This window comes from Ovis aries, chromosome 13 (assembly GCF_016772045.2).
Source record: "Ovis aries strain OAR_USU_Benz2616 breed Rambouillet chromosome 13, ARS-UI_Ramb_v3.0, whole genome shotgun sequence".
NCBI lineage: Eukaryota > Metazoa > Chordata > Mammalia > Artiodactyla > Bovidae > Ovis > Ovis aries.
In genome coordinates this window covers 35535698-35547666 of record NC_056066.1, presented here as the reverse complement: position 1 = coordinate 35547666, position 11969 = coordinate 35535698, and the positions used below count along the sequence as shown (strand labels likewise).

At 42.4% G+C, this 11969-nt stretch overlaps 1 protein-coding gene across 10 annotated transcripts in view; it reads left to right on the top strand.

The window, feature by feature from the left end:
- The first annotated feature begins 521 nt into the window (after positions 1–521).
- Positions 522–11969, top strand: part of WAC (WW domain containing adaptor with coiled-coil) — an 81364-nt gene continuing 69916 nt past the window's right edge. For 2 of the 10 annotated variants that reach the window (XM_060397450.1, XM_027976703.3), the window contains exons 1-3: positions 522–733; positions 1659–1695; positions 3222–3417. In XM_060397450.1, the coding sequence (XP_060253433.1) occupies positions 3279–3417 (139 nt within the window). In that variant the 5' untranslated portion in view covers positions 522–733; positions 1659–1695; positions 3222–3278. Of the gene's footprint in view, positions 734–824; positions 1286–1370; positions 1493–1658; positions 1697–3204; positions 3418–11969 lie in introns of those variants that run through there. The other 8 variants (XM_027976705.2, XM_027976702.2, XM_060397448.1 and 5 more) reach the window with 5 other exon arrangements.

The following is an 11969-nucleotide window of genomic DNA, read 5'->3' as shown; positions in this document are numbered from 1 at the left end:
AGAAAAAAACGAGAAATAAAGGAGACGGTGGGGAGGGCGCGGCTGGGGTGGAAAGTATGAGTGTCTCCCTACATCAGCAGGCTCATCGGGTGTTTCAAAGCAGCGGCGCTGGCCCTTCCTCCGCGGGTCCTCACCTTGGTCTTCGAAGGCGCACGGGCTTCGGGCACAAAGCACGGTGACCCTGAACACCACCTACCCTTTTCCCGAGCTTCCGGGGATGATTTACTTCTGTGAGGCCGAAGGCCTAGTTCTGGGTCTGCCGCCGGTCTGAGGCGGGAGCGAGGCTCCGGTTCCGAGGAGAGGGCCTCGCGGGAGCTCGGGCCGCCGCGCACGCAACGAGCACCTGGGCTCACCGTCCGCCCGCCGCCCAACCACGGGCTTCCCGGCCGGAGCCCGCAGGGGCGGGGGCGGGGGCGGCGGCCGGCGCGCTCCTCCGCGCGCCCCCCGCCCCCGCGCCGCCGGGCGCACGCGCAGCAGCGCAGCCGCCCTTATTTAGTCCGCGATGGCTCCTCGCACGCCCCACCGGCCTCCTCCCATAGACGCTCCCCGCCCCGCGCGCCCCGGGGCCCCCGGGACCAGCCTCGGGCGGCTCCCCGAGCCCGACTACCCCTAAGCCGGAACGGCGGCGGCCGAAAGGGCGCGTGCGGACCGGTAGCGGCGACCGGAAAGAGCGGACGGGTCGCGAGGAGACGAGCCAGGCCGCGGAGGAAGAGGAGGGCCGCGACGAGCCGAGGTTTGCCGAAGGCGGCGTTCCGGCGCGCGCGAGGGTGGGAGAGGAGGGGCGCGGCGGAAACTGCCGAGGGTTTCCGAAGGCCGCAGCGGCCGAGTTGCCCGGATGTAGTTGGTGGAGCGGCAGCGGCGGCACCAGCGGCGGCGGCGGCGGCAGGAGGAGGAGGCGGCGAAGGACCCAGCGGCGGCGGCGGGGGGAGGAGGGGAGGAGGCGGCGGAGCGGGAGGAGGAGAAGGCGGAGGAGGCAGTCGCGCTGTCCGCGGGGCGAGCAGGACGCGTCGTGTTGCCCCCTCCCCCCCACCCCCCGGTTCGCCGCTGCCCGGCCTGAGCTGAGCGTGAGCGTGGTGCGGACTGAGGAGATGGCCCGGGAGCGCCGGCGCCAGTGACGGGGAGGTGCTGAGCGTCGCCGAGGGCGCGCCGGGCCTGCGCCGCCCGCCGCCTGCGCGCCCGCCCGCCGCCGCCGTCTCCCGCGGCCGCTCCCCCCTCCCCGACACACGCTCACAGGCCGGGCATTGATGGTAATGTATGCGAGGAAACAGCAGAGGCTCAGTGATGGGTAAATCGTCTTTTCGTTTCGAGGCGGCGGAGCGGGCGGCGGGGGGGCGCTCCTCCTCATCTGGGCCGGCCGCGCCGCCATTTTTGTTGTTAACCCTGATCCGGAGCGGCCGGGAGGGGGAGCGGCCGCGCGGGCGGCGGCGGGAGGGGGGGGAGTCGGGGGTGGACGGCCGCGGGCGGCGGCGGCCCCTCGCCGGCGGGAGCCCGTGTGAGTGCGTGTGAGCGGGTGTGAGAGCGAGAGCGTGTGCGCGCGGCGGGAGGGCGGGCTGCCTGGGGCCGGAGCGCCGCTGGGATTCGGAGCGGGGGCCTTTCTGCGGGCCCCGCGCTGGGGGCCCGTTCTCCGGCCTCAGGTGGCCTTTTCTTCTGTTTTCCAGCTGTCACGACCGGCGGGGGGACGCGCAGCCTTACCAGGTACCACGGGGCGGGCGCGGGCTGCGGGGCTGGCGGGGCCGGCGGGGGAGGGAGGAGCCGCTACTCGAGCGCAGGCTTCACAGGTCGCTGCAGGCCCTTCGGGGCCACAGACGCGAAACCCGCTTGGTGGGGCCGGAAACCCTGCGCTCGCTTCCCGGGGCGCTCGCCGGCGAGGGGTGGGGGCTTATTTTGACAGGTGACGGGAGGAAGTTCAAGTTCTTTTTGCGGGGAGGGTGGGGGGAAGGGAATAAAAACTGATTCTTGTCCAGGAAGGACCTGACTCGGTTATTCGGGTGTGCGGGACTCGGTAGGACAACGTGTTCAGTAACTCTGGAATCACCTTCATTTGTTGTTTTGGGGAAACTAAAAGTTAACGCAGAGGTATCAGAATTAGACGGAAGGGCAGGGAAGAAGCCACTGATGGGTTTGCAACTCTTTAAGTGTGTTGTAAACCATTACCCCTTCCCAGTTTGTTTTCGGTGGAAATAATTGTCTTCAGTGAAAGATGGCGCTTTTCTTTTTGTAGAAATTGAGATCTTTGAGTACTTGGGTAATTCACTGTCCTGAAAGGAGTTTTAGGTACATAGTTTTCTTTTTGTGACAGCTTCGTGTAACATTGTAAAAGTTTTTTTGAAAGAGTTGGCCCCTGTTTTCCGGGGGAGGAAAATTCATTAATTTGTAACTGTGGGGTGACTCTAGAAGTAAATACTTACTGCATCTGACCACTTAAAGGATAGGAGAGCGGGTTTCCAAGCTAACGGTTGTGTTTCTGGATAGCATGAGTTAAAGTTCCAGTTAAAAATCTAGGTTCCTTGACGGGTAAAACATTGTGCATTACATTTGGATAGGTCAACGATTAAACTGTTGAATCACACTCTAAAACATGGTTAATTATGCATTAAAAAAGACAGCTATATCATGGTTGTCTTAAATATGTTAAATGTTTTTTGAGGGAGTTCCATTAAGTTCCATTAGGATAGGTCAGAAATAAGAGCCTACATTTCTATACCTTAAAATTGTTTCCCATGCCTGCAAGAGTAGTTAAACTAGATCTGAAATGCCTTACTTACTTGAATCCAAGAATTGGAGAAATTCTGATGAGAATTCTCTGAATTCTGATGCTTTTTTTGGGTCAGATCGAAGAAACATGTTTATGCTTATTTGTATTTGTGTCTAGCATAGTTGCAGAGCAAAAACATTAGAGTAGTACTCAGTGAATACTTAAACTTTTTAACTGGCAGAAAAGTTTGAGGAGTTAATTTGTCAAAGTGTTGATTTCTTGTGTTTACAAGATGATTAATAGAAGGTTTTTTAAAAAAAACACATTTTGATATGTATGATGAGCCTTACAATAACTTGTGTTTAGGTCTTGTGTGAGTAACTTAAAGGCAGAATTCAAAAAGAAAATTTCAATTTTATAAATTTATAAAACTGAATATAGGTAATATAGCAAATTTTATGATAAAACTGACTTATGAAATTAAAGTTTGATTTCTTTTTTATTTTGGGGGGGTGATGTTTTACAGGCACTTAAGTATTCATCGAAGAGTCACCCCAGTAGTGGTGATCACAGACATGAAAAAATGCGAGACGCCGCAGATCCTTCACCACCAAACAAAATGTTGCGGAGATCTGATAGTCCTGAAAACAAATACAGTGACAGCACAGGTCACAGTAAGGCCAAAAATGTGCATATTCACAGAGTTAGAGAGAGGGATGGTGGTGAGTAGCTTTTTCTATTGAAACTTACATTTATTAATAATAATTCTATGTAAGACAAAAAGTTTTAGTCATATTTCCAGTTTGCAAATGTTACTAAATGTTTATGTCATCAGAATATTTTGATTCCTAAACAAATTATGTAGAAATAAGATGCTGACCCCAGAATCTACAGCTGGACCCCAGTGGGTGATAATTAGAGGATGCATTTATGAATGTAGCCTACCAGTGTTTTATTAATGGTGAGTGACATGCAGGACATTTCTCCAAGAAAGGAATTTTCAGCTTTTCAACTTTCCAAGATTGCAGTTTGGCTTGGTTAATTTTGAGATCCTTGTTTCTACTTCATTTTATTTTTTAAGGAGTTCAGGTGTGTGTTCTTGTGGTAAAGTATGAATTTTAAAATTTAGAAGGTTTTTTGAGACAGTTCATGGGTTAAGAAAGTCATTCATGATACAGGAAATTTTTGTTAGGTTTTTCTAAGAAAAATACTATTTCATATTTTCCAGGGTCTTATTAATGTAACTTCTGTATGTACTCAGATACTCACCTTTTAAAAAGTGCATTTCAGTGGTTTTACCCTTCAGCTATTACTTTGCTTCAAGTTTTTTGTGGTAGGAGGCTGAAAATAAATTGTTTTCAGATTTAATGTATCCAAAATTTACCAAAATAATCAGATTTCCTGTCTACATTTGGCATTCATTGAGGGACAAGCCAATTTCACTAAGTCAATTAATCATCTCTATTATTTATAAGATCTTAAATTGCATAATAGATAATGTGTTTGAAATAAGGAAACTCAGAGTCCCTCATGGCTTTCTGTCTCTTGATTTTCAACTATCTTCAAATCTTGCTTCTTCTGGTTCTCTTTTTGCCTCCTAGGATAGAAATCAGCTATATTCAGTGTGATGAGATATTGGAAAACATTGGCCTCCTCTGTATATAATTGGTGGGTTGAGGAAGTTAATAGTGGTGAGAAGATTGCATGGAAAAAAAAAAGATTGGATGGAGATGGAATATTTGGATGGTTATTGAATGGGAGGGGAGTTTAGTTCTCTGTTAAATATAGCATAGCTGTATGCTACTTACACATATAAACATATTTGTTTGGAAATAACAGCAGGTGGATTTGGTTAATAAGTTAGAATTTTGGGGGCAAATTAATATTAATCTTTGGGGTAAGTTTTGTGTAGTGTTATGTTTAGCCTGAGATTCTATTACCAGTCACTACTATAGTGGATTTCATTTCAAATGTTGGATTTTAGAAGGCAGTACTGTGACTAAATAGGATGTGGCACCTCATCTCCTTAAAGAGAATAAGTATCCCAGGTTCTCTTTTAGTGAATATGATTTGGTTAATCTGTCATCTACCCCCAGATCCAGAAAAGGGTCATTTTAGGTACTCTAGGAAACTTCTGTAAATGTTTTCATGCTTTTACAGTGAACTGTGTCTGATTAAGTTCTTTTACAGGTGAAATACTCGCAAGAACATTCTGTTGCTTAATGCTTAAATATTGAGCAAACATTGGGCGTCTACTGTGTGTCAGCAGTTGTGTGGTGTGCCTGGAAGTAATGCTGAGATGTAGTCCTGTCCTTGAAGCTGTTACTAAAAGCTCTGACTTTGGAGAGCTACTTGTTTTTAGCTGCTTGCTTTTTTTTTCTGTACTCTTTTTTTTTTTTTTTTCCCCCTTCATTTTGATTTTCATTTTCCTTCCTCTTGTTGGCTTTTAGTTTCTTTTTTATTTGCATCTGTTTGCTGATGTTTCTTTAGTTCCATTTGTAAGAAACTTATCTTTCTGATCTAGTCATTTGCTAAATTAATCCCCTTTTCTGATTTGCTTTTTAGCTATTTGCTTGTCTTCCTCTGGAGCCTTTTAACTAATACTAACTTCATCCCTGGTCTAACTTCATTCCTGGTCTGTATTATCTCTCATATACTTGGCTGCCATATTACTTTACACCATGGAGGAATAATAACAAATACTGTAAAATGCGGTCTGTATTCTTGAGTGCAGAGAGCATCTTTGATGTTAATTCTGTGTTTTAAAGATGTGAAGTGGTGACTCTTCCCTCAGTTAATTCTTAGATATTTAAGTCATTATACTTTGACTCCAGCTGTTTTTTTCTTAACAATGAGAGTTTGAAACTAACATTTTAAAGTGAATATGTGTAATTTCATTATAGATGTTTGTATTCCTTGATATTTTTATCTTTATAAATTCAATTGTATATGTAGATAGATTTTCACATAAAGATAAAAACTATTATTCAAAGTCAAATGCAAGTAAGCTGGATTCTCTGAGTACTCAGCCTGTGTGAGTAACAATATAAGAACAGGTTACTATATTATTGAACTAATATAAAATTGATTTTTATTTTAGGATTTTAAAATCTAATTTTAATAAATGCCTAACTCAAGCGTCTACATACCCCCTACCCTACCCCACACTGCCCCACCGGGCTTTACTGGCATCTGTCCACATCACAGTTGTTTTTTTTGTTCTTCTTGTCACCTTAGATTTCCTTAAAGTGTCAATTTAGAGTAATATATAAAAAGACTTTAAGACATACTAATACTGAAAGAAATCAGAAAGTAGGGATTGAGGATTGTCACTCCCTGCAGAAGATTGAAGTCTGCAGTTTAAAAGGATTTATTCCAACTAAGTTTGTACAGTTAAAGGAATTAGAGATTTTTATCCCATAGGATTTATGAAAGGGAGTTTAGATTATTTATTGTAACTAAGGGAAATGTTGTGACATAACATTACCTAAAAGTTCATTACTTGGTGGAAAATTATTTTTACATATATTGTGATCAACTTGCAAAATATAATCTTTTGTTTAAAAATAACCAAAAGCAGGAATCTAAGGTACAGTCGTTTGATTTTTTTTTTTTTTTATAGCTTAGGTTGAAATTGTACTTAATGGAATTTTTAAGCTTTTTCCATTTCATTAAAGTATGTTTTTGTTGACTAGTTCTAATGATAATTTTACCAAGTAACTTTCAGGATGATGCTGGTACCAGTGAGTTTAGGAATGAAGGGTAGCTTTATAGGAATTATGTAAATCTGTTGCACAAAAGTTCAGCCTCATGGGGGTTGTCCCATTTTTCTTATCTTCCCTCTAAGAATTAACTGTTAGAAACATCTTTTAGGGGGAGATAGCTTAGTTCAGTTGGTTAATCAAAATCGAAAAAAAATTATTCTTTACTGGTTCCCTGAATTGTGGGAATTAAGTGAATTTCTATAGCTTTTAAAGTTAGTATTCAAATATTTTTGAGTACAAAGGGAAAATTGCCTTAGTGCTTACATTTCTAAATTCTTTCTTTAAAGTTTTTCACTGCATAATGAAAGTATCCCCCCCCCCCTCCTTTTTTTGGGTCGTTTACCCATATTTGGAGAAATTGGGAAATTTAATCCAATTTTCAAATGACAGTTACTGTAACATTTGAAGGAATTGTTATTCAGTAGAAAGTATTTGGGGATAACTTGTTTTTATAGTTTTTAAAATAATTTAGTAATATTTTAGTATTCTCACATTAAATAGACTGATAATTGCATAGTATGACTTTTGTGGTTCTTTGAATAACTTTACACTGGGATAAAATGAAATATGCTTTGCATTTGTAATGTTAGAAAGTACTATAAAATTGAACAGTCTCATTTGATCCTTGCATTGACCTTGGAAGGTAGGTAGAACAGATAGTATCCCTGTTTTATAGTTTATGGATGAGGGAATATTTACTTGTGTGAAAGGAACCAATAGTAAGATTGGTCTAGAAACGGGTTTCCCAGATGGCACTAGTGGCAAAGACCCTGCCTGCCAGTGCAGGAGACATGAGAGACATGGGTTTGATCCCTGGGTTGGGAAGATCCCCTTGAGGAGGGCATGGCAAGCCATTCTTGGTATTCTTAAAGAGGTGGTTATTATGATATAATGGATTTCAGTTCACAGTCAAAACTATTTTGGTATGGTTTACTTTAAGATCTTAAATTTTAAGAAAGAAAGTAAGTGAAGTTGCTCAGTTGTGTCCACCTCTTTGCCACCCCATGGACTGTAGCCTGCTAGGCTCCTCCGTCCTTGCGATTTTCCAGGCAAGAAGACTGGAGTGGATTGCCTAAGGCAGTATTAATTGAACTGATTGAGTTATGCAAGATGTATTTAAAGTTCTTGGTGAACATGCTTAGGATTTGGGGTTCATAATTCACAGAAAATATGTATTCTAGATGGTCTTTCTGTTAAGCCTCTTTTTGTCTTATCCTTTTGTGCAGGATGGTTTGGGTTAAGTTGTTAATCATTTTGTTATGGTGCTGAAAAGAGTGGAGTTAGCAGTGAGCTGGGGGTGTCTTCATACCCCACATATGTACCTGTACTCTTCTTCTGGGACTTTATACTAAGTATTGGAGGAGGAGTTTGTCAGTCATTTCAAAACCAGTTTTTTAGGGCTTGAAAATATATCCTATGAAGAGTCTCCTTTTTATGATTTATTTGATGCATGGTAATTTTGAAAGCCATTTTATATCCGGTCTCACAACCCTTTGAATTAGGCTGATCAGGATTATTCCTGTTTTACGATGAACATATAATCCAATTATGTAGCCTACTATTAGCTATTGAAAGTAGAAGGCAAGTGTTTTTGCTGTATATAAAACCTTATCTCTACCTTACAGTTGTACTCCAACTATAACCACTTGGTTACATCTCTAATAAACCCTTCAAAAGTTGAAAATACATAAGTTGGGAATGCATTTAATACACCTAACCTACTTTAAATGTTCTGAGAACACTTACATGAGCCTGCAATTGGACAAAATTACCTAACAGGAAGCCTGCTTTATAATAAAGTATTGAATATCTCATGTAACTCTGCTGTACTGAGAGTGAAAAGCAGAATTGGCTGTAAATGTAGGAGTTGTTTCCCCTTCTAATTACGTGGCTGACTGGGACGTCCGTCTCTCTGCTGCTGCCGCCCCATCCTCGGTATATACTAGCCTGGGAAGAGAGCAGAATTCACAATTAGAAGTGCGCTTTTCACTCTGCATGCCTGTTGCTTCCACATCATCGTAAGGCCAACAGATCCTAAGTTGAACTGTGGTATATACTTAAAATTGCTATTCTCTCCTCTTACCTGGACTCTTCAACAGCCTCTTAAGTGGTGTCCTGCATCCTTTTTGCTTTGTACTGTTATTCACAGCACATAGCTGGAGTGGTCCAGATAAAATGCCAGTCAGCTTACATCACTCAAGTTCAAGACCCTCCCTTGACCCTGTTACTTACCAATGCCTGTAATAGGCTCTTTGTAAAATCTGGTGTCTGGGTGTTTGTGCTGCTCTGTCCACATTGGCCCTCAGGAAGTTTGTTCTGGTCTCAAGAGTTCTGCTCCTTGTTTCTGGGATGCTCATCTTTCTGTATGTCCACCTGATGCTGTCTCATTCCAGTAGGGGTCAGTTTCAGCACCCCCTCCCCTAGAGGCCTACTTATCCTTCTGATGACTCAAACAGCTCCCTGTCATCCTCTGTCCTGTCTGCTGCTTTGTTCTTTCCTTGCACTTAAAGTGATCTGATGTTACTTATTTCTAGTCATTCTGTTACAGCACATGTTACTGAAAGTTACCATGCCGTGCAAAATTGCACCCTGGGATTTATAGGGAAAATGTGATAGGGGCACAGTATTCAAAAACATTGTCAATGACACATTAAAACAGGAACTTTACAAATATCTTGATATAACTGTTAAATGGTTAAGGAGTAAACTAACAGTATAGTTAGTAACAGCATTTTACTTTGCTAATGACCTGAAATTAGCTTGTGGAAAGGTTGCAGTTTATGAGTTACTGTGAAATGATGGAAGGAAGGTTATCTGAAGTAACCTTCTGAAAATTGTAACCAACTGTGGGTGGATATCATTCCTAACTGGAAGAACTGGGGTAACTGGCAGGTATTTGAGGTGTGTGTCTATCCTGTGAATGCATATGTAGCTTGGTCAGCTGGGTGCAGCTGGTGTTTCTCAGCAGATGAAATTGTTTGTAGGTAAGTGGGAAATTTGTGTTATGCTCAGATAGTTTCCTGATAAATCAATAGAACTCAAACAAACTTGATTTTCCCAAAAAAAAAAAAAAAGCCATGTTATAGCAGAACTGACAGTTGCTTGTCCTCTGGAACACACCACCAGAATAGGGAGTGAGTTTCTTAATGATTTTTTTCCCCTAATATCCCAGTGGCCTAGAACAGTGCTCCACACTATGGATCTTTTTAGTAAATGGGTAGATGAAAGAATACTGGGTTTGTCATTATGATTTAAGGAAATGAAATTGCGGTTTTCTGGAACAGTGTTTCTCAAACTTGTATGTGTATACGAAACATTTGGGGATCTTGCTGAAATGCATATTTTAGTTCGACAATCTAGGGTGGGGCCCAAGGCTCTGCCTTTTTAACAAGATCCCAGATGTTGCCCGTGTTGCTGGTTGCACGTGAGTAACATGGTGCTAGAGCACACTGCCAATGGAGCTAAAACGTGAGCCACAAAGGCAAGTCAGCTGTGGAAATTTCTGGTAGCCATGTTGAAGTAAAAGTGAAGTGAGTTTTAGTATATTTTATATAATGTAATGTATATAAAATATTCATTTCAGCGCATACTTGATTTTTTAGAAACTAAAGATTTTTTACAATCCAATTTTTTGCAAAGTCTTTGAAATCTGTTGTTTTGCACTTATAGCATATTAAAGTTGGGACCAGCTACATTTCCTGTGCCTACTTGTCACATGTGGTTAGTGACTACTGAATTGGACAGCAGAGTTCTGGAGAATATGATCACTCTGTTGACATATTGTTGACATATTTAGCTTTACACATATTCCTGTTTTTCCAGAATTTTTTATCCGCTTGAGTTCTGAAATAGGACGTTTATGCAAGGCAAGGTTGGAGTTAATGGGTCCTTGGACTTGTATAGTGCTGCTTGTACTAAAATTTTTCTTTGTGTGTACAGATTTATTATAGTAAAACCAGGAAATGCAGAGGAGGGAAAATGACATTGCCTCAGATCCTATCAATTTTTATAGGACTCCTTCTTGTGCTGTAAAATACCAGAAGAATTCTATACGTAGCCTTGGTAGAGTTTCTATTAAAAATGGTTACATTTTATGGTTTTATTTGACTTGTCTTTAGTAGATTTTCTCAGTGGATTCAATACTTGGTATCGACAGTATCAGTCCGAGAGGCCTGACGAGGTAAACTTTTAGTTAGTGCTCAGAGAATGTGCATATTTACCTTTCTTCCTTAACCAGGGGGTGAAGCCATTTTTCAGTTAGTTGTTTAAGGCCAGGTGCTGATACTTGTAGTGGGGTAGTGACTTGAGGCCTATTACTTAATGTGTGTTTTTGTGTCCATTCCCTGAGCATTGTTGTGGGATTGAATGAAAATTATGGTATCTAAAACACTTGTAAAGCATTTAGATGAGTGTTCAGACTGACAGTGAATTATTAGGTTTATTCTTATTCCTGTGACTAATTGGGAGTTGTCAGTCAGATCAGCAGCCCCAGGCCTCAAGCTACTCTTTCATTCTGACCTTTTCCTTAGGAAGGCGCATCCTGGATATTTCACTTGCCAGTTGAGGAATCTGGTCAGTGAGAGCTGCATGAAGGGGCCTGCAGGGCTGTGCTGACTTGCTCCCTGCTCATACCGAGAACTCTGCAGTTGAGAGATTTTTAGGATTGATGGAAGGGGAAACGTAAACACATGTTTATTATGATTACCCCAAATTGGGCTGTCTGTTCAAATCACCTAGGGAGCTTTTGAAGCTGGAAGTTCCTGAGTCCATCTGAATTACCGTGAATCAGAGCAGTGGAGGAGGATGGAGCATAGAAAACTGAATTTTTAAAAACAAACACTGAGTTTGAAAGAATTTTCTTCTGTCACCTTCTGTCTGAGTCACAGATAATAGTATAGTTTGTATGCACTTACACATTAAATAGTGAAGTTAGCATCCTGTGGCATCTAATGTGGTAGTTAATGCCCTAGAGTAGAACAGGTGTGTGAGTTTCTTACCAGTATTTGCAGCTCGACAGACCAGTAGGATCTATTTGGGTACTGTCTGAAGCCACTGCTATTTCTTCAGATGAAATGTCTTTGGCATGTCATGTCTCCCCCCACCCCTCACATTCCCATGCCATCAGGCTTTCCTGAGACAGTTCAGTGTTAAACTTGATTTAGTTTTTGGAAAGTAAAGCCTTTAACCCAAGTTGGTATACTCAGATTGACTTCAGGTGTTAGCAGACAGTTTTCTTGAAATTGACCATTAGGAGTAGGATTGACCCTTGAACAGTATTTGGGGTTGGGATGGCAACAGACCTCCCCCACTCCGTATTGCAATTCTGTGTGTTAACTTTATACAGTCCATCATCCTTACCGGTGATTCCACATTTCAGATTAAATTAATATTGAAAAGACATCTATGTGTAAGTTGACCCATGCAGTTCAAACCTTTGTTGGTCAAGGGTCAATTGTAATTGCATTTTAAACAAAACTTTAAAAATTTAAAGAGGCCACTTAAGTCTTCCA